Here is a 24,627-nt window from a genome sequence, read left to right on the forward strand (position 1 = left end):
ATTGCAGCTTTGTATTTTTTAAGAATAACGCTAAACCCAAAGGGCAGGTCAAGATATATTTTAGAGAACTGTGCGTCAATGTAATGCTTAAAGTATTCTGTTAGCTTTGGTAGAGTGATCCCATTCTAGTTGCTCTCTGATCTATTATTCTGTGTGATAAGATTACACCATTTACTTATAGAACTCGAAGAATTTCTAAGCTTTCAACTGCATGGTAACCGTATCTCTGTTAATTAATTTTATTTAAACAGATGTTTCAAGTAAACAAGCTTACTCTAAAATTAGATCTACTGATTTATTAACAAAAATATGATTTTGCATTCTGATCCAAATTCCAGTTTGTCTCAATTCTCCTTACATTTTCTGAAAGATGATGAAATATCTTAATACAAAACGTGCTGTTATTGTACAGAGAATAAAGTGAATTGTTTATTTTCATATAAGGTTTTGATGTTTAGGAATGGCTTTTTTAGGATGGGTAAGACAGTAGCATGCTTAAGGGGAGCAGGGACAACACCAGATGAAAGAGAGCAGTTCACGATGTGTGTTAGGGATGATACAAGACAAGGGGAGAGAGATCTGATAAAGTAGGAAGGTACTGTATCAAGTGGATAGGTGGTGGGACAAGAGGAGAGGAGAAGCAAAGCCACATCTTTTTCTGTGGCTGGGGAGAAGGCATGAGGGTAGGGAAGGTTCAGTCCATATGTGGTTGCGAAAGGGAGGAGTAAGGGGTGGAGAATTATTTCCTTAACTGTTCAATCTTGTTGGTAAAGTAGCATATAAGGCTATCTGCTGAAAGGTCAATTTGAGGGGTGGCTTGAGGTGGGCGAAGGTATTAAAGAGATGCCTGGGATTGTGTGAAAATGAACTAACGAGACGGAAAGTAGGATTGTTTAGCAAGGGTGAGGGCTGTGCTATATGAACACAAAATTGATATATAATGGAGGGAGTCTGACAAGGTGTGGGACTTCGTCCAGCAGCATTCAGCTGAACGAGAGCATCTCTGCAGGTAGCAGGTCGATTTAGTGTGCCAAGGTTGGAGGTGCGTCTTCCTTGAGGTGCGTCTTCCTTGAGGTGCATCTTTGGAGCAGGGCTGCAGAGTCCAAGGCAGAGTTGAGGGTATCATTATATGAGGAGATATCCAGAGAGGGACAAGAGAAAGTGAGGATGGATGAAAGTTTGGAATGGAGATCAGCTGAGAGTTGCTGGAGGTCAAGAAAATGTAGGTCCCTTCTGAGTTGAAGGGGGTTAGGGTGAGGCTGTTGGGTGAGGGGGCCTTTTTTAAGAACAAATGATAAGAGGATGTGATCTGAGAGAGGAAATGGAGTGTTGCGGAGCTTAGAGATAGTGCATGCATTAAAAAACTAAACTCCCGCCCTCCTGATGTTTATGAACTACAACTCCCATGATTCTATGAATGAAATAGATAAGCTGAAAATCATGTGAGTTGTAATGCAGCAACATCTGGAGGTCTGGAGTTTGGGGAAGCCTGATCTAGGGTATTGCCAGCTACATGTGTGGGAGTATTAGCTAACTGTGATTGGCCAATGGGCAGAGATAATAGAAAATACTTTTGAAGCTACTGAGGTCAGGGGTGAGTTAATGGTAATGTTGCAATCCCCGATAATTAGGGAAGGGATATTACTTGAAAGGAAGTAGGGAAGCCAAGCAAAAAATGGTCAAGAAACAGACTAGGGGAGCCAGAGGGAGATCGATAACAGCTATGTTGGTTTGGGTTTGAACAGACAAATTAAGTGAATTTCAAAGTTGAAGAAAGATAGGGATTTCAGAGTTTTAAAGGAGCAGTGGGGTGAAAGCAGAAATCCTACACCACCACCTTTACTCTCAGCCTGTATTGGGTTGTGGGTGAAGTGAAGACCACCAAAGGATCGATCTATCTATCTATCTATCTATCCATCGAGAGGTCTGAAACATCTGTCTATCTATCTAGTTATCTATCTAGTTTTCTATCTAGCTATCTACCCATCGAGAGGTCTAAAACATTTGTCGTTCTCTCTATCTATCTATTCAGAAATTGTATTTATTTAGGACACTGTTTTCTTATCTGTAACTTAATAATTTGGTAAATTATTTTTTTTTAAGTTTGTTTACCCAATCAAAAAAAATGTTTGTTTCCATTATATAATATTCTTGCATACTGAAATAAAAAAAATGTAAACATTATTTTCTAAGATACCTAAACTGCTCAGATTCTGAGGTTTTGCAAATCAGGAGGTAGTGAGGAGATTAACTGATATATTTTTGTTGAACTGTATTGAACTCCCTGAAGCTAATTAAATAAGTAGTTTTGGACTGAGTGTGGGTTTTAGAAGAAGAGAACAAAAGCCATCATTAGTAATGTTAAGGAAGCTAAGAACACTCTTTGAATGCAATGGGTCATTTGATTTTCTGCCATTAATAAGTATTTTACTTTGCCAAGACTAGTTGATGTCTTGTTATTCCATTGTAAATTCCATTCCACTGCATAATATAAAAGGGTTACAAACAAGAGATGTTTGAAAATAAAATACAAGACATATTATGTATAGATATACAATCATACAAAGGGAATTTAACCCTGTTTTGTGTGCCTTCAGTCTAGTTGTGGTTGGTAGTAAAACAAAGTAAAGGGATTGGTTTAACCTCCCTGGCGGTATTCCCGAGCGTGACTCGGGGTTAATTTTCGCTGCCAGAAGCGGTAACCCCGAGTCACGCTCGGGGTAGATAACAGAGCCCCCGTTGGTAAGATGTACTTACCTCCGCCGCGATCCGCTTCAGGAGGACTGCCTCACAGCCCATGCAGCCCTCCCACGGCAAATCAGGCCCCCGGGGGCCATGTTATCGCTCTCAAAGAGCGATCACATGGCCCTCTATAGCTGGCTGTGGAACTGCCAGCAGGGGGACTGTTTGAAATATCAGACAGTCCCCCTGCTGGTGGGAAGTATAAAAAAATAAATAAAAGACCAGCGTAAAAATAAATTAAATATATTTTTATATATATATATAATATGTATATATATTATATATATATAATATATATACATATTATATATATGTAACGTCATACAAAGTGTATTTTAATATTAATATAAGTATATATATTAATATTAAAATACACTTAGAATGACGTTACATATATATAATATGTATATATATTATATATATATAATAGATGTACATATATATATATTATATATAAATACGTATAATTAAAATAATAAATAAATAAAATAATAAAATAAATAAATAAAATATTGAAACAAAATTTAATATAAATTATATATGCCTTTGTAATTTCATTCTAACTGTATTTTGTTATTAATATATATATATATCGGTAACAAAATACACTTAGAATGACATTCTATATATATCTATATATATATATAAAATACAAATAACCGCAAATATATATATATAGATAAATACATATAATTACATAAAAGATTACATTAGTATACACGTAGAATTTAAATACCTATAAATGCATATATATTAAAATTCTACATGTATATTTAAATAATCTTTTAACGTAATTATGTGATTTGATTAATTACAATTTGATTGACATGCCTGACATGGGGGCGGAACTGGGCGGGTAATTCAAATGCAAAAAAATGGTACCGCTTTTGGTACAAAATTCCTGACATAATCATACCGCCAGGGAGGTTAATAATGAAGGAAACATTTATTTTATTTACTAAACGACAAATTGCAAAACTGAGGCTAGCAAATTAGTCGAGCTTTTTCAATGAAAGGCTTTATCCAAATCAATTTTTGCTTCAAATTTTCAGTTTTCAGTTCTCTGCAATTCTGTAATTAGTGAACAAACATTATAATGTGCTAAATATTCTTTTTCCTGATCACTGCTGAAAAATACTCTATTTCCAGCTACACAAAATACTTGCATGCATCTAGTATTACTGAATAGTTTTTGGTTTCCTTAGTTACAGCCAGAAAGGGGGATGGAGATTTATTTTCTGATGATGTAATGAAATAATATGTTCTTTACTTCAAAAGTTGACTTGCATGATGGCAACTTGACAAGCAGATATGTCTTTATAAGCCATATATTAAAAATGCAACATTAATTTAAGAGCATAGTTTCATTTTTCATCAAAAGGATTCTTTCTAGAGGTTTGCAACATTAACTACTTTTTTTCAAAGAGATTCTTAAAACATTTAAACCCTAGTATGTGAGCACTATTAATAATGATCTAGAATTTTAGAAAGGTGAAAGAAAACCACCAGTATTTTGTTTCATATATAACATAATTATTAAGGAGTGGTTTCACAACTCCAGCCATCCGACTTTCTTCTTTTGAGTGTTGTACCCATGACTTTTTATTTAACCTCACTAGGCTCTTTGTGCTGCTGAAAACTACAGTAATTATATTCATATATGCTCTATCCCAATGCCTGTATTATATTATAAATTGATTCCAGTGGCAGCTGGTGAAGTCTTAAGATGGTAGAGTGCTGACCACTTGACCACTTGTTGATCGCTATCTACTTAACACAATGATAAGTCATGCCTCATCAAAAAACAGCTACACCCCTAGTCATCAATATAAAAGAAAATGGTAACGGCAGATATAATCATGACAGACATATTATTTTCTAACACACTCATTAGTAGTAGTTCTTACAATGCCAATATATTAGATTTTTGGTGGGGGGCACCACCTACTTTCCTTTATGGACCAGCCCCTACTGATTGATTCTGTTTCTGTCACCGGTTGTGGTAAATTATACATGCTACAGCCAATGAGTCATCACTCCTATCTTGAGGAGGACAGAATAGTAAATTCCAGTAGAAGTTTTCTCACACAAAATAAGTCACTTTTTCCTCTGCCAGAGAGAAAATTTCTATCCAGCCCATGGAATTGACCTTGGAAAAATCTCTAAACTAAGCTTTTTAGATGGCCCCAGCAGCTACATCTCCACTCACACATCACAAGGTGTCTTCTGCACTGACTCTAAACCTGTTAATCTCTAGAGCAACTTATCCAATACACTAAATCCCAAATAGATTTCTACTTACAGCCCCAAAGATAATTCCATGATACAATGTATAGATATATTTTGTAGTGCTGTTAGGCAACCACACACTTGCTAGTAGACTTGTAGAATAATTTTGACCAAATGGAAATACAGTTGAATTGGGTTTGATCTGGTGATTGGCTGAGTTCTTGAACTTCAAGCCAAAATGTACCTGAATCACAGACCAAACTAAATGCACAATGCTGAATATGATCAGTTCAGGCATTTGTTTCTAGATGCTGCCTATGGCACCAGAAAAGAGTTGCTTAATGGGAAAATATATGCTTGAATGCTAGGGGACCTATAAATATAAATAGATCTTTTGTACCCCTCCTGTTTTTCCCTTTATAGGTAACTTTTTCTCACTTGATCTCTGAACCAAATGGAGGGAAAATGCTCATATTATTGTACTGCAAAGTATATACATACAATTATATTATGTGCATATAATCAGCATACTCATTTAGCCAATTGTCACACCATTTTTATTCATCTGATTTGTTTTATGAATCTGAATCTCAATTTCAAAGTTTGCTGAGCCAAACTGACATTCAGACAAAATACAGGTGTCTTGAATAATTTCTATTTTCACAAAACATGTTTCAGTTAAGTTTTTTCACCATGCTACTGAAATGAGAATATATATGTGTATTTTTCGACCGTCTTGGGTTGCAGCCCTCTTTTCTGCTGATTAGCAAGGTGTTAAAAATTGCTAGACAAGAACCTTATTTTTTCTAGTGAGATGTTTCGTCAATCACCAACATTGCACTGCCACAGCACTCCTACCAATGGATTTCAGCCCTTTCATAAACACTCACAGGCACCAACACTTTAGTCTACTATCTAGCAACTCACAAGACAATTCCTTGTACCTAGAATGTGAGTTGACTGAGCTGTAGAACATTGCCTACACTAGAGATGAGACACCATGTTATAATCACAGATATTTACTTTTACTTTTTTCATTTTATATAATTGCCTGCCTCATTTGAGTGAAAATAGTTGTCACAGGAGGCTCACTCATTTCCACTTGCAAACTGACTTATAATTTTCATTTACCAAACAATGTTGGAAAACCCAGAACCCAACATACCCAAGGTGCAACTACTGGTTAAATTTTTTTCAACCCCAAAAAAATAAATTAGATTCCATTCACTCCATTTACTTTGCAGCAATAATGATGATTGTTCATTCTCCCATCGCTGTTTTCTAGCACTAGCATTATACTGAAACCAGTTATACATTTCTTCCAATTAGCTTTGTTATTTATAACTCTGGGAGTTGTTTTCATACAGATCCATTCTACTTGATTGGTAAACACTGTTTTTTTTATTTGCTTCTCTTATTTCCTTGCCGCAATATAAATAGTGCTTGCAATTGTGTATATATTTACTGAGAATTGCAGCTTATAGTGTATAGTGTTTCCGTCACCTTCAGGATGATTTATACCAGGACTGGGCAAAAGCTACAATCAATCCCCAGATGTCGTAGAATTCCAACTTTGGCTTTGTCAGCCTTTACAATGTCACTAAGTTACAGTTCTACAACATGTGGGGATATGCACTCTTTGCCCACCCCTGCTTTATTTTTTCATTGATCTTTATTATCATCTTCTTCATATGCTTTGTTTGTGGTTCTTTCTGTTTTTTTCTTCTCATTTTCTCTGCAACCACGTCTCCTTTACCAATTTATTATACTACATGGTTAACATTTTCATTAGACCAACTCATGGCCACCATGGAGAATCTTCTTTTACCGCATTGATGTTGGCCTACTTGAACTCTTAATATACCATCTACCTATATACAACAATAGTATTTCAGTACTGGTTATTGATGGTACTGTTCCTAATGAAGACAACATACTAACTGAATGCACTATTTACATTTATATATGATATCCTGAATATATGTCTTATTTTCTCCTTTCTTGTGAAAAATGTTTAATAATAAACATTGACTTAAATATATTTATTATAAGAATAACTGAAAAAATATAGCTGAAAAGTAAATGTGTTGAAATAAAGACCCAATTTTGTATTGTATCTTTCAGTTTATTTCCTATACAATATATAATTGAATAGTTCAGCCTTACAAAGCATCACTTGCTAGACCAAGAAAATAAGGAACACCCTTATAAATTATTTCTCGAGAAATGAAATAATGTAAATGAAATAGCTGGCAACAGTCAATGTTACTAGGTAACCTGCCAGTATAACCTCATCTAAGCACATTCCACAGATGCAGTTGTATGTTTAACAGGGACGAAATAGCTTAGCAATGATAACATTTGGTTGGAAACAGTTCCAAAAATTTCAGATGCATTTAAAATTAAGAATAGAATCCATCTAATCCTACTTTTTATTCATTTGTACAAGTCAATTTAATATTCTCCAATGTTATATTAGGCCTATTGTTCTGTATACTGTATGCTAATTTGCATTTGCTATTTTATAATGTTTCTTTTATTATAATTCATTATTTAAACTTAGTTTTTTTGTATTTATGACAATATTTATGTTCACTCAATTTTCTTCTTAGAAAATTATAATAAAATAACTTTTTTTGAAAAAGCTAACTAATGTTATTATTTTACCATACAGCAAAATTTTGTGGTGACCCTGGAATACCTTCAAATGGCAAAAGGGAAGGCAAGAGCTTTATTTTTCAGTCTGAAGTATCATTTATCTGCAATCCCCCATACATTTTGGTTGGTTCAAGTACTAGAATATGTCAAGCAGATGGCACTTGGAGTGGCTCATCTCCACGATGTATAGGTAATATCTTGTTGATACTTTTCAATACACAGTAGTCTTCCTGTTAAAGAGTCATTACTATATGTAAAATATATCCTGATGAAATTCTGCTGAATAATCAAGTTGTTTTTAGAACAAATCTGACATCTTCCAAACATTTTCACACAATAAAAAGATGTTGCAAGCAAGTTATAAATATCAATAGTAGTAATGAAATGTAACCACTGGTTTTCAAATTAACAAAATAAATGATTGAAACACAAAAAAATGCTTGTAACATAAGGCAGACTGGTTGGCAATAAATACAAATTGAAATAAAGAGATCTTATGTTTATATATTCAAATAAATGAATTTAACATACAATACAAATTTAAATACAATACCAATCAAATGATTGTTTCAACTTGATAGAAACTAGGTTTCTCCTGCTTATCCATGTTTTAAGTCTATAAACCTGTCAATAAGCATGTCAACATAGCAAATGTAGTAAAGACAAAAATTAATTAATTATAATTTTCATAAAGCAGATATATGATTTTCATTGAGAGCATATACATCAAAGCACGATCACTTACATAGTTTGGTTTTTCACTGTATTTTTAAATTGTGTTAATCACATCAATTTTGAATTATATATATTCACAATGCTCCTACAATAGATTATTTAAATACACTTGTGTACATTTAGCACTAGCACTATTTAATCTGTCACCCACAATGGAATTAGTTTAGAACCCACCAATATTGGGGTACTGTGAAGTAGTGGAGGCCTTGGCACAATATGGCCATACGATAGAACGGAATCCCCATATTTGCTGAGATAGGTGATTTTAAGTAACCTTATAAAATCTAAAAGTGTATTTTTATGTGTGCTCTGTTCCTTAATAAACATAGCACATGGAACTTACACTCTTTTAAATTTATTTTTTTAATAAAGTTTATTAAACTCTATGCAGACTGTCTTTGTCTAGCAGAAGGACCTGGTTGCCATGGCAAGTATAAGAAAAATGATAAACTTAGGTATCATTGTAAATAGATTAAGGAGCACACCAAAAATCTTTATATATAGGAAATTAACAAACTTTATTTACATGGGTATATACTCTGGGTCTGTCTCTTTAAATAGTATCCACAGAAATACAAAGTCATGCTATAATAAAGCATTTACCAAAAAAACATATGTATACAGACACATATGAACGCAATGCGTGGTATATAAATGACAGAAATATCATACAAATAGACCACTATAGTATAAAGTATATACAGAACCCAAACATATAAAAAAATGCAAAAAACCATACCAAGGTAAGTGAGAAGCAGGGACAGTCAATCAAAAAAACCCCAACGTTTCGGCTGCAGAGCCTTTGTCAAGGGAGCAACAAAGGCTCTGCAGCCGAAACGTTTTTTTTTTTTTGATTGACTCTGTTGGTGAGCAGCAACAAGAGAGCCATGGAGCTGGAAAAAGGTGAGTAAAACCTTTAATTTAATAATATTTTAGTTAGCCGGGGGGGGGGGGGGGGGACTACTACATTTGAGAGAAGGACACTATGATTTGCATTACTAATGCTAGTGTTTCTTTAATTTTATTTGATAAACTTTATTGTCCAGGAACATAAAAATAATGACCACAACTTATGAACACCTTATAATGTTATTTATAACATAAAGTTTGAAAGTAACACAACAATACAAGATTAACATTAAATATTTGTGTGTGTAAATTTCTGTTTATTTAAAGAACCCACATGGACATCTTGTGAAAATCCAGGAACTCCTCGACATGGCTTTCAAAACAATACATATGGATATCAGGTAAATGTTTGGATGGTTTTGTGGTATATATCATGTAAAAAATTGTTTGGTATAACTATACTGAAGATAATTGTTTTAAATTTGGTGTGTATTTTAGAAAAAAGTATCAAGAGGTTAATATGAATAGATGCAATCTTATCTTAATTCCTTAACAATCAAAATACTTCCTTGAAATAAATTTTCCAGGACTTATTGTGCTAGCGAGTATTTATGGAATTTGAGGTATCCTTGGAATCATTGCCTTGTTGGGAGATCCAATGACCCCACGCTTCAGCTTCCTCACAGACGGCATTGTATTATCTCGTAGGATTTTCTGACTTTTCAATGAATCCATCCTGCTTGCCACTTGCTGCAGGTTTCCAGTGCCAGAAGATGCAAAGTAGCACCAGAGCATCACCGAGCCAACACCATGCTTAACTGTAGACAGATTATTCTTTTCAGCATATGCTTTATTCTTCTTCCTCTAGACATACTGCTAATCCATTGGCCCACAAAGTTTCAGTTTTATTTCATCACTCCACAGAAAAGAATCCCAAAGCTTAGGTGCCCTATCTATATGATTTTGAGCATATTGGAGCCAACGTTTCTTGTGCTTGTGGGTCAATAGTGGTGTACGTCTTGGAGTTTTGGCATGAAAACTCACTGCGTTTAGTATGTGCCTTACTGTGCTTACTAAAACCTCAGTGCCTGTTGCCACCAAGTTTGCCTGAAAGTCTTTTGCAGTCACTCAAGGGTTTTTCACAACCTGTATTCTCAGAAATCTGGTTGTAGCCATTGATAGCTTCCTTTTTATGTCCCCTCCATATAGTGTAACCACTGTTCCTTCAATTTTAAACTTGGAAACTGTGCTTTTAATGGTGTTGCTAGGAACATTCAGTGTCTTCACTACCTTTTTGTATCCTGTTCCTTGTTTGTGAAGGGTCATGACCTTTTCTCTTAATTTTGTGGAACATTCTTTTGATTAAAACATATGTCTAACAAGCAGTCAAACATGACACTCAACAAACCCCCAGCCAGTTCAGGTATTTAAAGTGTTCTAGCTTGAACACACCTGGTGTAACTAAGACAATCCACTTGAGACAATACCGATTTTCTATAGTTGTGCTGTTGTGAGGAATTCTATTTAGGAGGTTGAATAATTATGAGATTTTAAAGTTGCATTTTCAAATAAATGTGGGGAAACCACTTGAAGCATTCATTGTGTTGAGCTTTTTCAATTGCTTTTATTTGATTTGTTCATTGCAGACAGCTGAGAGTCTTCCAATTGTAACAATAAACCTGATGTTCAATGGTGGGTTGCATAATTTTGATTTTAACTGTATATGTGTGTGTGTGTATATATATATATATATACATATATATATATATATATATATATACCAACAGAGTTGTGGTGGGGAAAAGAGTGTGGATGAAAACCCCTTCCACCCTAAGTAAGTTGATAGTTAATACATTGCTAAACACAAATACACACATCAGTCAAGTCATAAGACTTTTTTCCAAAGTAATCTCACTTTAACAGTGCTCTCACTACTGCAAGGGATTATGGGTAGGCGTATGCAAATTAGCTCAACAAAGAACCAAATTTGTGCCTCAATTCCACTTTATACATGGATTCCTTGGAGAATGTGTTTTTTTGTTGAGCTCATTTAAATATGCCTACCGAAGTCTTATGACTTGACTGGTGTGTGTATTTGTGTTTAGCAATGTATATATAGAGAGGTAGATAGATCAATCTATATATATATATATATATATAAAATGTCCAAGTACTTGCACTCCTGTAGTAAGGTAAAGCCCGGTGCTTGTCAAGCAATTTGAATAGAGCAAAATAGTGGAAAATAGCACTCCAAGGACTTCAAAAAATATGGTGAAAAAAATAACTTAGCTTTTATTCAGCAACTGCCAGAAAGTATCAACGTTTCAGTTCTTGTGCAGAACTTTCGTCAGGATCCTGACGAAAGCAGCAGCATATTTATGAGGAAGTTCTGTGAGTGCTGTCTTGCTCTCTTTAATTTTTTGTTTTGTATTTTTTTGTCTGGAGTTTAGCACATAGGCAAGAATTGTATTGCAGCGCTATTGAGTGCCTTACTCATGTTTCGTGTGTATATATATATATATATATATACTATAATATATATAATATAAAAAAAAGTAATTCCTGCACTCACGCTAATGCATCCATACATGGCTAATGTATCCAAAAAATCCAAGTAGATGGCTGCACTCACGGTTTTGTAAAAGTCCAAAGTTTATTGAAGTAGCATAAAAATATCTGCGATCGCAGATATTTTTATGCTACTTCAATAAACTTTGGACTTTTACAAAACCATGAGTGCAGCCATCTACTTGGATTTTTTATATATATAATATATATATATAATCCCAGTATCAGCGAGGTACTGCCAAAATCCATAGAAAAAAAAATATGTTAAAAAAAAATTCCGAAATTTCCAAAATGTGAAAAATCTCTGATTTATCAGTATTTCTTCTGTAAAATAAAAACATATATACAATTGAAAGAAACTACAACATTTGTAAAGAACTCTCAGCTATTGTGCAAATACATGAAGAACAGGTGGTGTACTTATATCTAGATGCATTATTTATGTATTAATTTCAATGGCTTCTCTTAGTAAACACCTACTGCTTTATACATCATTTTTGGACCCAAGTTTATCAGGGGTTAAAAGAGCTGGACGGTGACCAGATTGACTTGATACACAGGGTGCTCAATCTTATGTCTGTCAGCATACAGTGTATATTAATTGAAATACTAGCACAAACACTTTTGGTTCACAATTTAAATGAAGAGGCAGACATCTCCTATCATTCTGCTTTATTTTAAAATGATATCAAGGGATAGCAATAAGTCTGAGATTTAATTCAAGGAAACAGAAAGCTATTTGGTGAACTATAAAGTTTAAAAGAGATTTACTCAAGCATTGAGTTTACTCCAAACTTTCTATCCTATCTTCAGTTATATTTTTTTGATTAATGCATTAAGTTGAATATTAAGAGATTAATCTAGTAAACTGGTATAGAGATCCTACTTATAAGATAAAAGATCTTTATAATGACCAACAATTAAAAAGCTTTGAAGTTCTTAAAGTTCAGCTGGATTTACCCCTTAGAGAAATATTTAACTATCTACGTATAAAGAGCTATCTTAAAGATAATTTACTAGTTTTAAATGGCCATTTGGGAAAACTATTTGGTAAAAATGTTTCCAGCTTGAGAGCGAAAAAGGTGTTCTCTCTCGCGATAGAATTAATAAAAATAAAGGGCATTCCAGATATCCCTAACGCTCTAACTAAATGGGAAAATGATTTGATAATTTCCATTCCATTTAATATTTGGTGTAAATCCTTTATGATGACCAAAAAAGTTATACACTGTTTGAATATCTTAGAGACCTTTACCAAAATTATGTATAGATGGTATTTGGTACCAAATAGACTAGCAAAAATATCTAACTCCAATGCACCAACTTGTTGGTGGTGTTTCCAACAAGATGGCTCTATGCTCCATATCTGGTGGGCTTGTCCCAGAATTAAGCCTTTGTGGAATATTTCATTCAACCTGATATATAGGATCGGTGGTTCTAGATTGGAGCATAAAGCAGAAATCGCCCTTCTCCATATTTTGGGTGAAGAAATAAAGGATACTCGCGAAATTGTAATTATACACTGTTTATTAGCAACTAAAATTCTTATCGCGAGATTCTGGAAAAGTACCTTGATCCCCGATAGAGACCAAGTTATAGCCCAATTATTATATCAACTGGAGATGGAAAAAGGGATCATTCGTATGAAGGACTACCCAAATGCTGATACTCTGACGTTATACTCCAATCTTGTTGATATAACTAAAGGGCTGTTATAAGACTTACGGACAAATGTAAAAGATTGTCCATAGATTTTTTTGATAACCAGCAATTGATATTACTGTATGGGCTCTCTGACCATATAATGACCATATATCGACAATAGTGTTATTTTATATTTATATCCCTCTCTTTTTTTTCATCATGGAATTTTAGACCTGATATTTTGTTTCATTATCTGACCAGTTATAAGTGTTTTTTCTTATAAAGAAAAATAAAAATAAGTTGAATATTTACGTTCTTTTATTTTGAAGGTGATACTTCCTTCAAATACAGTGTTATTGTGAAAATGTATTATGTAAAAATATTATATTGAACATATTTCATTTATTTTATATATCAGATGGGGAAAATTGTACAGTTTTCTTGCAAGAAAGGATACTTACTACATGGATCTACCACTCGCACTTGTCTTCCTGATCTCACATGGAGTGGCATCCCAACTGAGTGCACTCGTAAGTTTTTATTGACGAATAATTCCTGATTTTATTAAATATATTGTGTGTAGTTTATGATAGAAAATTAACATGGGATTTATGAGAAATTGATTATATTTATATTTTTTTACATGTTCACATAACTTTTGGAATAAAAATCATAAATGTCATGTAATAATGACATTTTTTATTGGTGATATATAAATGCTACTTTATAAGTTAACTAAAACGTTTATGATTGTTAAAAAATGATTGTTAAAAAATTGTGTCATAAAAAGCATGCAATTAATATCCTTTCAGTCAATATCATCTTCTCATCACCAATAAAGTTAAGATTTTTACATCAATTTATATATTTTTCTTTCATGCAAAACTATGTTTGACCATAGGTATGCTTAGGTAATAATACATGATTGAAGATATATATTCCTTACATGAATTCAGTTAGGATACTGGGAACAGGTTAGAAAATTGGATAATTAAACAGACTACTAACTTAGTGTTGCCTGCTATGCTGTTAGTTAAATCTAAAGTGACTTTTCTCCTTGTAACGATCCTAAAGATAAAAAAACAGTATAACATTATACAAACCCCATTAAAAAAATCTATCTGAATATATTATTATTATTATTCAAAAGATAGATAAGTGAATTTTGTAGTCATAGTCAAGATATGTGACACAGAACCTTGTTGCTTATATTAGTTGCAAACAGTTGTCTACCACTGAATAATTAGCTATGAATTCATTATTATTATTATAAAATTAATTAATTATAATTCTAATTAACTTTGCAAAAATGTAATTTAGTAAAAGCTTGCCAAAATGATACAGGAAGAGACAGGCAAGGAGAGAGTTGCGTGCATTTTATGCCCACACATAGGACTTTCTAAAAAGCCAACTGTATCACCTTCTAAGCTGGAAAAAGTACATGTAAGCGCACTTAGATAAACATATTCACATAAATGTATTATAAAATATATATGTTAATTTGTTAAACAAAATGAATTCATGTGCATTGATTAATATATATAACATGGTTTATATATGTATATAACATATTATATTATGTTTTTTATAATAAATTCAACTTTGCCATCTTCAGTACCAGCATGGAATCATAATTTTTATTCACTTAAAGAACATAATCAGTAGTATTTGCAGCTATTTTCTGCCAAACAGGAGCTATTTTACTTATATAAATAGATACTCGAGAACCTCCTTTTTTCATCATGCATTCAGAGTCAACAAGCTGTGTGTGAGGACACCAAACGTGAAGACCTTCATAAATGCAAGGTTTTAAGGATGAAATGCCTCAGTCTGAAAACTACTAGAGGCTTGTTCTTGGACAAATGTAAACATTGTTGGTTCAAAGGAATGGCAGTTTTATATTGTTCAGAAACTGCACACCAAAACCACTACATTAAGATGTAGTTATTTTGGTGCATAGAGTATTAGCAAATTAAATAGCACCTCTCATGCCCCAAGCAACATTCAATCATTAATCAAAAAATATTTTTCTACCAGCTGTCAGTCATTGTCTCAGTATACTGAGGCATTGATTAACAAGGAAGTGCAGAAAAGACCTCCTACAGGAGATCCATCTGTTATCCACCCATAGCAACCATAGCACAGTTCTTTGGTTCATTTTTTCTGCTTATATTAGCATTTCAATGCTTCACATTCCAATAAGCTCTGCATGTGTGTGTATACACACTCTATATATGTGTGTATATGTATATAAAAACCTAGATGGCTGCACTCACCTGAACATGCATGCATTATAAGGATGTTCCTAGGACCAATTCATACAGCATACAAGATCCAGCAAACTCAATAATTCACTAAAAAACTATATTTTATTTTATTTTATTTTTTTACTTTTTCTATGATTTCACTGATAATTCTGGTTGCTAATTCTGCAAGTTGACAGTCAAGAAAAATGTATTGGGAGCCAATCAGAATCAGGATTTAGCCTAATACATTTGTCTTAACTATAAATAAACTGAGTGAGCATGAACTATTTTCAGTTTTGAGTTTGAGATTAGATTTAAAATGTTTTTTTTTTTTTAAATAACATTCTTTTAAAATAAAAAATAGTAGTGTGATTTAGTTTAAATTGAATAATTAAATAAAAATGATTTATTATTTATTATTATTTCCTGGCCATATCCATGGCAGCACAACAATGGGTAGCTCCTCCCCTATCCCTAATTTAGACAGGAACTAATTAAAATTAATGGTATAAATATCCCCTCCTACCTCCTCCTCCCTCAGTCTTTTTGTTCCTGTCCTATCCCTATAGGACCAACCTAGTCTATTCAGGACTATAATCAGTTTTTCTTTTTGGCTTACCTGAGGGTCTTTACCTTCTATCCCCAAGGGAGTTCAGCCTCTCTTCCTTGGGAAGCTTCAGTATCCGGCCCTGTGCAAAGGTGTCCCCCTGAAGACACCCCCTTAGTGACCGGGGGTAGACTTGCTGTGACCCTAGGGGTAGCAAGAGAAAATTATGCCAATTAATCTTATTCCCTGCAGTGACCAAGAGGTAGCAGGAAGTGGCAAGAAGACTTCGTCCTGGATCTTTCTCCATATTGACAGCCCACATGTATGTATACAGACAAATATTTTTTATTTCAATATACTTTGTATACTTGTATATGTGGGTTTTCCCCTCCTGCCTTGGAATGATTGTTCTTATTTTTTGAGGATTTCGTCCGTTTTGCGGCGTCCTGTAGTTTCTTTTGCGCATGTGCGTTCGGCTCGCGCGTGTCCACTGACCTAGTTACGTGCACGCCGAATTCGCGCATGCGCCCGGTATTGCCTTCCATTACGGCAAGCCCGGCTTCCGGGTTGTTGTCGCGCATGCGCACATGTTATTTTACGGGTCTTCCCGTTCGGAGCATGCGCGAATAGGTTGTGACGTCACGTGTGATGTCATAAACCTATTTAAGCGCCAAATTCGATTGTGGTCTTTGCCTGATTGATTTTGTTGGGTCTAGAAGGTGTCTCCTGTGCAGTATTCCAAGTTTGATTAGTGCTAACGAATTCCGGTTTCTCTTAAGGTAGGTTTTACATCTTAAAGGTGTATACTTATTTTTTTTTTTTTTATATATTCCTTTTCCGCATTAATGATCAATCCTTTTGCCAGATTATTTCAATATGGAGAAAGAGAAAAGAAAATCTATATCTTCGGATTCTGACTCTTCAGGATATAAAAATAGGTCACACTCTAAGAGTTTTAGGTAAGCCATGTCTGTTTTATTCCTATGTTGTAAGTGAAACAACTTAAACTAAAAGAGAGCTAATATGTGGTATTTTCCCTGTCATGATAGTTCTACGGGAAAGAAAATGATGAGACCATCCAAGGGAAAGTCTCCAAGAAGGAATCAATGCGAAGCCTGTAATAACAAGCCGTTGGAAGGCAAACGATTATGCGGAGAATGTTTATCGGAAGCAGCCGGAACATCTAATCCTTCATCTGAAATTAAGCAATTCATTAAACAAGCAGTGGCTCAGGGCATTAAAGAAGCGGGTACAAGAACCAAGAGACCCCGGTTACATGACCCTTCTGATTACCAACAAAACCTCTCATCAGACGAATCCATAGATATGGAGTCATATCAGGGTAGTTTCTTATCTTCAGAGGAAGAAGAAACTCAAGCTCCCACTGATTTTCTGGAGCCAGCACAAGTAGACCATCTCATCTACAGAGTCCGCAAATCCCTGAGTTTGAAAGTGACAACCTCGGAGCAATCGACTTCCAATCGTTATTTCTCAGACTTGAGAAAAAAGAGAGCAACCTTTCCGGTGCATGACACCATTAAAGAATTGATTAAGGACGAATGGTCCAATACTGATAAAAAGCTTTCAGCACAAGGCAGAATCTCTCGTCTCTACCCTTTCGACAAGTCTGACTCATGCAATTGGGATAACGCCCCTAAGGTGGATGCTGCGGTGGTTAGACTGGCAAAACATACCACATTACCAGTCGATGATGCGGGCTCATTTAGGCACCCGATGGATAAAAAGATGGACTTGCACCTGTCAAAAGCATATGTAGCAGCGGGTACTGGCTTTCATCCTGCCGTAGCCCTTACGTCAGTATCCAGGGCTTTGAAAATATGGATTGAAAATTTAGAAGAAGATATCAGAGATGGGAGAAGCAGATCTTCTCTGTTGGAAAAGCTGAATGATATTAAGCTGGCTGTCGACTTTACCTCGGAATCCTCGGTTGATATGGTGAAGGCATTAGCAAGAAACATGGCTCTCTCAGTCTCAGCCAGAAGGGCTTTGTGGCTTAGATCTTGGTCCGCAGACTCATCATCGAAGTCTAGCCTATGTGCCCTTCCCTTTTTTGGAGAAATGCTGTTTGGCAAGAATCTAGACGATTGTATCAAGAGAGCGGCTGAAGGGAAACGTGCTTTTCTCCCACAAGACCGGAAGACCCGTGGATCCTTTCGAGCCAGAAGGTACTCAGAATACCCCTCCTTTCGAGATACCAGATCATACAAACCTGGTAGGGAATATGGTAGATCTATTCCTTGGAGAGGAGGTCATTCTTCCAGCAGAGGAGGTAGATCCAGGGGTTCTTCTTTCCACAAGAAGCCTTTATGACAAAGACATGGGCCAATCCGGGGGAGTAGGTGCCCGTCTACTACTATTCCAGGAGAGATGGATACATTCAGTTCAAGACAGATGGGTACTGGATATAATACAAAGAGGCTATCTTCTGGAGTTTGCCAGATTACCACCACCTCACTCTTTCCAAAGGACAAATTGGCCAGGAAATATAGAGAAAAGAACCACTCTAAAGAAATTTATATCGTCCCTTCAGGAAGATGGAATTATTGTTCGAGTCCCACGGGATCAGCAGACGCAGGGGTTTTATTCCCATATCTTTCTCACCAAAAAATCCACGGGAGGTTGGAGGCCAATTCTCGACTTAAGCAGGTTAAACAAGTTCTTGGACATAAGGAGGTTCAAAATGGAATCTCTTCAGTCCATTGTGAAAGCTGTTTTCCCAGGTCAGTGGCTCATGTCGATAGACCTGGCAGATGCGTACTTCCATATTCCCATCGCACTCCAGCATCAAAAATTCCTCAGGTTCGCAGTGGAAGGAGGTCACTTTCAATTCCGTGCTCTCCCTTTCGGGCTAAGCACGGCTCCGCGTACTTTCACAAAGGTTCTGGTGGTTCTAATCGCAGAACTCAGAAAAAGGGGAATTGCGATATATCATTACCTGGACGATATATTGATTCTTGCAGAAAACAGAGATATTCTAAACGAACACGGCCTTTTTTGTTTACAGTTTCTTCAGCAGCACGGTTGGAAGATCAACTTCTCCAAAAGCAGTCTGACCCCATCTCAGAGTATGATATATCTAGGTGCTTCATTCAACACGGCAATAGGTTGGATTCAACTGTCCCCAGAAAGAGGTATGAAAGTTATGAAAAAGAGCAAAGACATGTTGGCATACAGTGTTTCCTCAGCGGAGAAAGTTATGAGTCTCCTGGGATCAATGTCTTCCACCATAGGTCTAACGAGATGGGCCCAATGGAGGATGAGGCCTTTTCAAAGGAATTTCCTTTATCAATTCAAAGAGGGGAATCTGTCTCAGCCTATAAGCATCCCTCCTCACGTGCAGAGGTCCTTGAAATGGTGGACACGGAAGAAATCTGTCTTCAAAGGTTTTCCTCTAGGAAACATCCCATGGACCATCATAACCACAGACGCCAGTCAATGGGGTTGGGGAGCCCATCTTCAGGACAATTATGTCCAAGGAAGATGGTCCTTTTTGACTGTCAACACTCCTTCGAATGTCCTAGAACTTCTGGCAGTTTTCAAAGCTCTGAAACAATTCCAACATCTGCTGCTTCACCATTGGGTCAAAATCAGAACAGACAATGCCACGGTAGTGGCATATATAAACCATCAGGGAGGAACAAGGAGTTGCAGAATGATGAGGATTATGAAACCGCTAATGTCCTGGGCACAAGTGAATTTGGAGGGCATCTCTGCAGTGCATCTCCCGGGCATTCAGAATTCGGTGGCAGACTTCCTCAGCAGGGTGAGACTAGACCCAGGGGAGTGGAGCCTATCTACCGAAGTATTCCATCAGATTGTGCGGAAATGGGGCCTTCCACAGATAGATCTGATGGCTACAAGCCGCAACAGAAAGGTCAAGAACTTCTTCTCGAGAGTTCCAGATCCTCAAGCAATCGGAAGAGATGCTCTAACATGCAGTTGGGAATTCGACCTAGCCTACGCCTTTCCCCCGAAACCTCTAATTTTTCCGCTACTGAGGAGATTACGTCAAGAGAAAGGATCATTGATTCTAATAGCACCTTTTTGGCCACGCAGACCTTGGTTTCCTCTGCTTCTAAGTCTATGCACAAAAGACCCATGGAGCCTTCCAGCTGTTCCGTTTCTGCTACAACAGGGCCCAATTCTTCATCCGAACCCAGCATCCCTTCTTCTGATGGCTTGGTACTTGAAAGGGAAGGGTTGAAGAATAAAGGGTTTTCAAGAGCAGTAATCGAGACCCTTTTGCAAGCGAGGAAGAAATCCACTTCATCAACTTATTACAGGATCTGGGATGTATTCTCTTCATGGGCCAGTTCTAGGTCTTTGGATATTCTAAATCCTTCGACCACTGATATATTAGAATTCCTACAATCTGGTTTAGAAAAGGGATTAAGTTATAATACCTTAAAGGTTCATGTTTCAGCCCTCTCGGCTTTGACTAATCACAGATGGGCGTTGGATTCTGACATAGCGAGATTTGTAACTGCAGTCATGAAAATTAAGCCTCCCATTAAGTCTATTACTCCCCCATGGGATTTACCTCTGGTTCTTAAGGCTCTTAAATCTGTTCCTTTTGAACCCTTGGAGTCTATTTCCGGTCATCTTCTCACTATCAAAACAGTTCTCTTGGTGGCCCTAGCCTCTGGTAGAAGAGTGTCGGAGCTTCAGGCTCTTTCGGCGGAAGAACCTTTTATAATTTTTCATAAAGACAGAGTCGTCCTAAGAACTGTCCCTGAATTCCGTCCCAAGGTTACTTCGGAGTTCCATATGAATGAAGAGATAGTACTTCCAGCATTGTGCTCTAATGAGACGAATGACGGAGAAGACACCGATTTGTTGAATATCGACTTAGTGAGGTGTCTCAGGATTTATGTTCAGAGGTCCTTAGAATGGCGTATTTCCAAAAGTCTTTTTGTGGTCCCCTACGGCTCTAGGAAGGGTTTGCAAGCTTCAAAGGACTCTATCAGTAGATGGATCGTTTCCGCCATAATCCGGTCATATAACGCGTCTAATACGGAAATCCCTATAGGTCTGAAAGCGCACTCTACGCGTTCTCTCTCCTCTTCCTGGGCAGCTGCTGCTAAAGTATCTACTGAACTGATTTGTAAGGCTGCCACTTGGTCGTCTTCTAACACTTTTATCAGACATTATTGTTTAGACGTCAGGGCTGGTAAATATGATGCATTTGGCAGATCTGTTCTCTCTGCAACTAATATTTGATTGACCTCTTATATTGTTCATCACGTGTGAATTTTTGTGATAATACACTTGCATTACTTGATATTTTGTCTGAGTTTTTATTTCCCTCCCTTGGTTTTATGCTTGGGTATTACCCATTGTTGTGCTGCCATGGATATGGCCAGGAAAGAGTAAAATTTACTCATACTTACCGTAATTTTCTTTTCCTGGTCATAGGCCATGGCAGCACATAGATCCCGCCCGGGAATATTGCTGTTAACAAGACTGAGGGAGGAGGAGGTAGGAGGGGATATTTATACCATTAATTTTAATTAGTTCCTGTCTAAATTAGGGATAGGGGAGGAGCTACCCATTGTTGTGCTGCCATGGCCTATGACCAGGAAAAGAAAATTACGGTAAGTATGAGTAAATTTTACTCTTTATTTGGCTGCCAAATATAACATTGACAGAGAAAATGGCACCAAAGATGATGGAAGTATAAGGAATGCCGCAAAGATGCCCTTTCTCCATAAATGTTTGAGACATTGTTATCTTTGACAACAATGTTATGTGTTTAGTAAGAAATTCTTGATGACAATGTTTTATAACAGTGCTAACATTTTCACAAGGTATGAATAATATTAACAAATAACTTTAAAATCCAAAGTTTTTAATGTGAGATTTAAAAATAGTGGTTACTTTCTTTGAACATAACCAATAATTTATTTTATAGCACACAGCTGTAAACAACCTGAATCTCCATTACATTCAAATGTTGTTGGAATGGACCTTCCCTCCCTTGGTTATACACTGATTTACACCTGTCAGCCTGGATATCTTCTGTCAGGAGGTACAGAACACAGAATATGTCAGCCAGATAACACTTGGAGTGGAAAAGTTCCTGTCTGCACAGGTAATATATTCTTTAAATAATATAATAAAACAATTGTTTTAAGTTTGGCACTCTTCAAAAATGTCACTTGTATTTGGTTGGTGTTAAAGAAGACTTTTGAGTTAATGTAATATGTTCATAATATATTTGAAATACCTTTAACTGAACCTCGTAAGTTGCATTTTTCTTTTATAAAAATAATTGAATCTTATTTCTCTTTCTTTATTATATATTCAATCAGCGGGATCTAAGTCATTTGAGAATAAAACCAAGCCTGTCTTTGGAACGCCAAGTCCTAAGTTAAATGGTGAGTATTAAAATACATAATAATGTATTATATATGTATAAATGTCTTAATGTATAATAATACACTAATTTATATACAGAGCTTTTACAAAACTAGTGCACAGTCTGTATTTTATTTGCATAGTTTAAGGGTAGTCAGTTATCTCTAAAACTGTTGCCCAGCTGCAACTCTCCAAGATCATTAGATAACATCTGGCTGAGTATAGTCTACTGAGGAATCCAATAGGGCACTGTTTTGAAACAGGTTACTTGCTGGATACTTCTCACTTAGGGGGTACTGCAAGTAATCTGATCATCTGGTTTTATAAATAGCCATGTGATATTGGATAATATGCTCAAACAAGTTTAGTTAATCAATCCACAGTCTTGATGACCTCAGAGACACTTGGATTTATTTCTGTGAATTGCAAGTGTGCATGCTAAATTTAGGCAACTATAGCTGACTTGTAAATATATCTTCAAGCCTGCAGCAATCGCCACAGGCTACTTTAGCTTAAATTGTGCAATATTTTTTTATGTATCAGTATGCATGTATCACTATGTATGTATCACTATATTCAGCATTTAGTGAATAAACTCCACTATGTATTCTGAACAATATAGAGGAAATGCATAGTAATAAACAATTATAACTGATTAAAAATTCAGGCTGACTACATGGATAGTAGGGGGGGGAATCTTACAGTGCTTCTAACCTAGTATATAATTAAGTTATAAATCCATAGTCATAAATAGTCCAATAATAGCAAAGATGCATTGAGTGGCTCAGAAAAAAGATCAATTCCTAAGTCCCAATCTGGCCTTAGATGGTTTGATTGCAAAGTAATTAGAGGGAACAAAATGTCCATCAGGATTATAGATATGGTTGCACACATTGGATTCTGTGACTCATGCTAAATATTAGATTTAACTTTGAAAAATGTCCAGAGATACCCAATTATTTTCATGATGCATGGGTCACTGTTCTTCACATCGGCATATTTTAGACTTTTATAACTCTCACTGAATTATACGAGATGTACTGTTATTTGAATGAAACTGCAGTTTCTCATTTCTCCACAGTTCCCCATTTTTATAGTACAAGAAATATATATTTTTCTTACAATGGGATAATAGGAGCATGTGTGCAGTGTGCACTCATATATTAGAAATGTGCTCTCATTTTGAGAAAATAAAAAATAAAGAGGCAGCTTATATATTCATAGATTGTAAGCTTGTTTGAGCAAGTTCTCTTTCACCTGTTGTTTCTGTTATATTCCGTATGTAATATACTTGATGTCAAACATTCCCATTCAATAATTGTGAAGTGCTGTGGAATACTTTGGTGCAATTTAAATGCTAATACTAATAATCTAGGATTTTTCTGTATACCTGGAAATATTCACAGACAATGGGGTACAAAAACAAACAGAATACGGTGATCATCAAGTTTGTAAGGAAAATGTTTTCAAATGTAAGAGGTCAGAGGAGGAATAACTAGACTGGTTCAAGCTGACAGAAAGGAAAAAATAAATTGAAATAACATTACAACAGTTATAACAGTGCTATGCAGAAACACTTCTCTGGATGTACAACACATCTAATCTTGAAGTGGATACACTACAACAGCGCAGAAGACCATACTGTGCTCCAGCCTGTCTACTATGAACACAATTCTGAGGCTTCAGGAGGCACAGGCAAACTGGACCCTACTAAATGGAAAATGCCTGCCTGGTCTGACAAATCTTAACTTTGTTTTATGATATTTAGATTCCTTGGATTTACCCTGCCCCATGTCAATGGTTAAGACTGTTAGTGGTGGTGTAACATTGCCTTCCCCAAGTTTATCCCCCTAAATGCGAGTTGAGCCCTTAAATACCTTGGCCTTCCTAAGCATTGTTGCTGGCCATGCACATTCATTCTTTGCTTAAACATCTTCTAAAAGCTTTAAATAACAATAACTAAAGTATTTTTTTCGACCACTTTATTAAATCCATGTGAATGTAGGCTGTTCTGGGGCATATTAAGGGCTT

At 35.8% G+C, this 24,627-nt stretch overlaps 1 protein-coding gene across 1 annotated transcript in view; it reads left to right on the plus strand.

The window, feature by feature from the left end:
- Positions 1-24,627, plus strand: part of CSMD3 (CUB and Sushi multiple domains 3) — a 1,213,223-nt gene that overhangs the window by 1,171,132 nt on the left and 17,464 nt on the right. Inside the window, exons 63-67 of the mRNA XM_063451130.1 lie at positions 7,646-7,819; positions 9,541-9,614; positions 13,844-13,955; positions 22,151-22,330; positions 22,551-22,616. Of these exons, the coding sequence (XP_063307200.1) occupies positions 7,646-7,819; positions 9,541-9,614; positions 13,844-13,955; positions 22,151-22,330; positions 22,551-22,616 (606 nt within the window). The remainder of the gene's footprint in view (positions 1-7,645; positions 7,820-9,540; positions 9,615-13,843; positions 13,956-22,150; positions 22,331-22,550; positions 22,617-24,627) is intronic.

The sequence above is a fragment of the Pelobates fuscus genome, chromosome 4 (genome assembly GCF_036172605.1).
Source record: "Pelobates fuscus isolate aPelFus1 chromosome 4, aPelFus1.pri, whole genome shotgun sequence".
Classification (NCBI taxonomy): domain Eukaryota; kingdom Metazoa; phylum Chordata; class Amphibia; order Anura; family Pelobatidae; genus Pelobates; species Pelobates fuscus.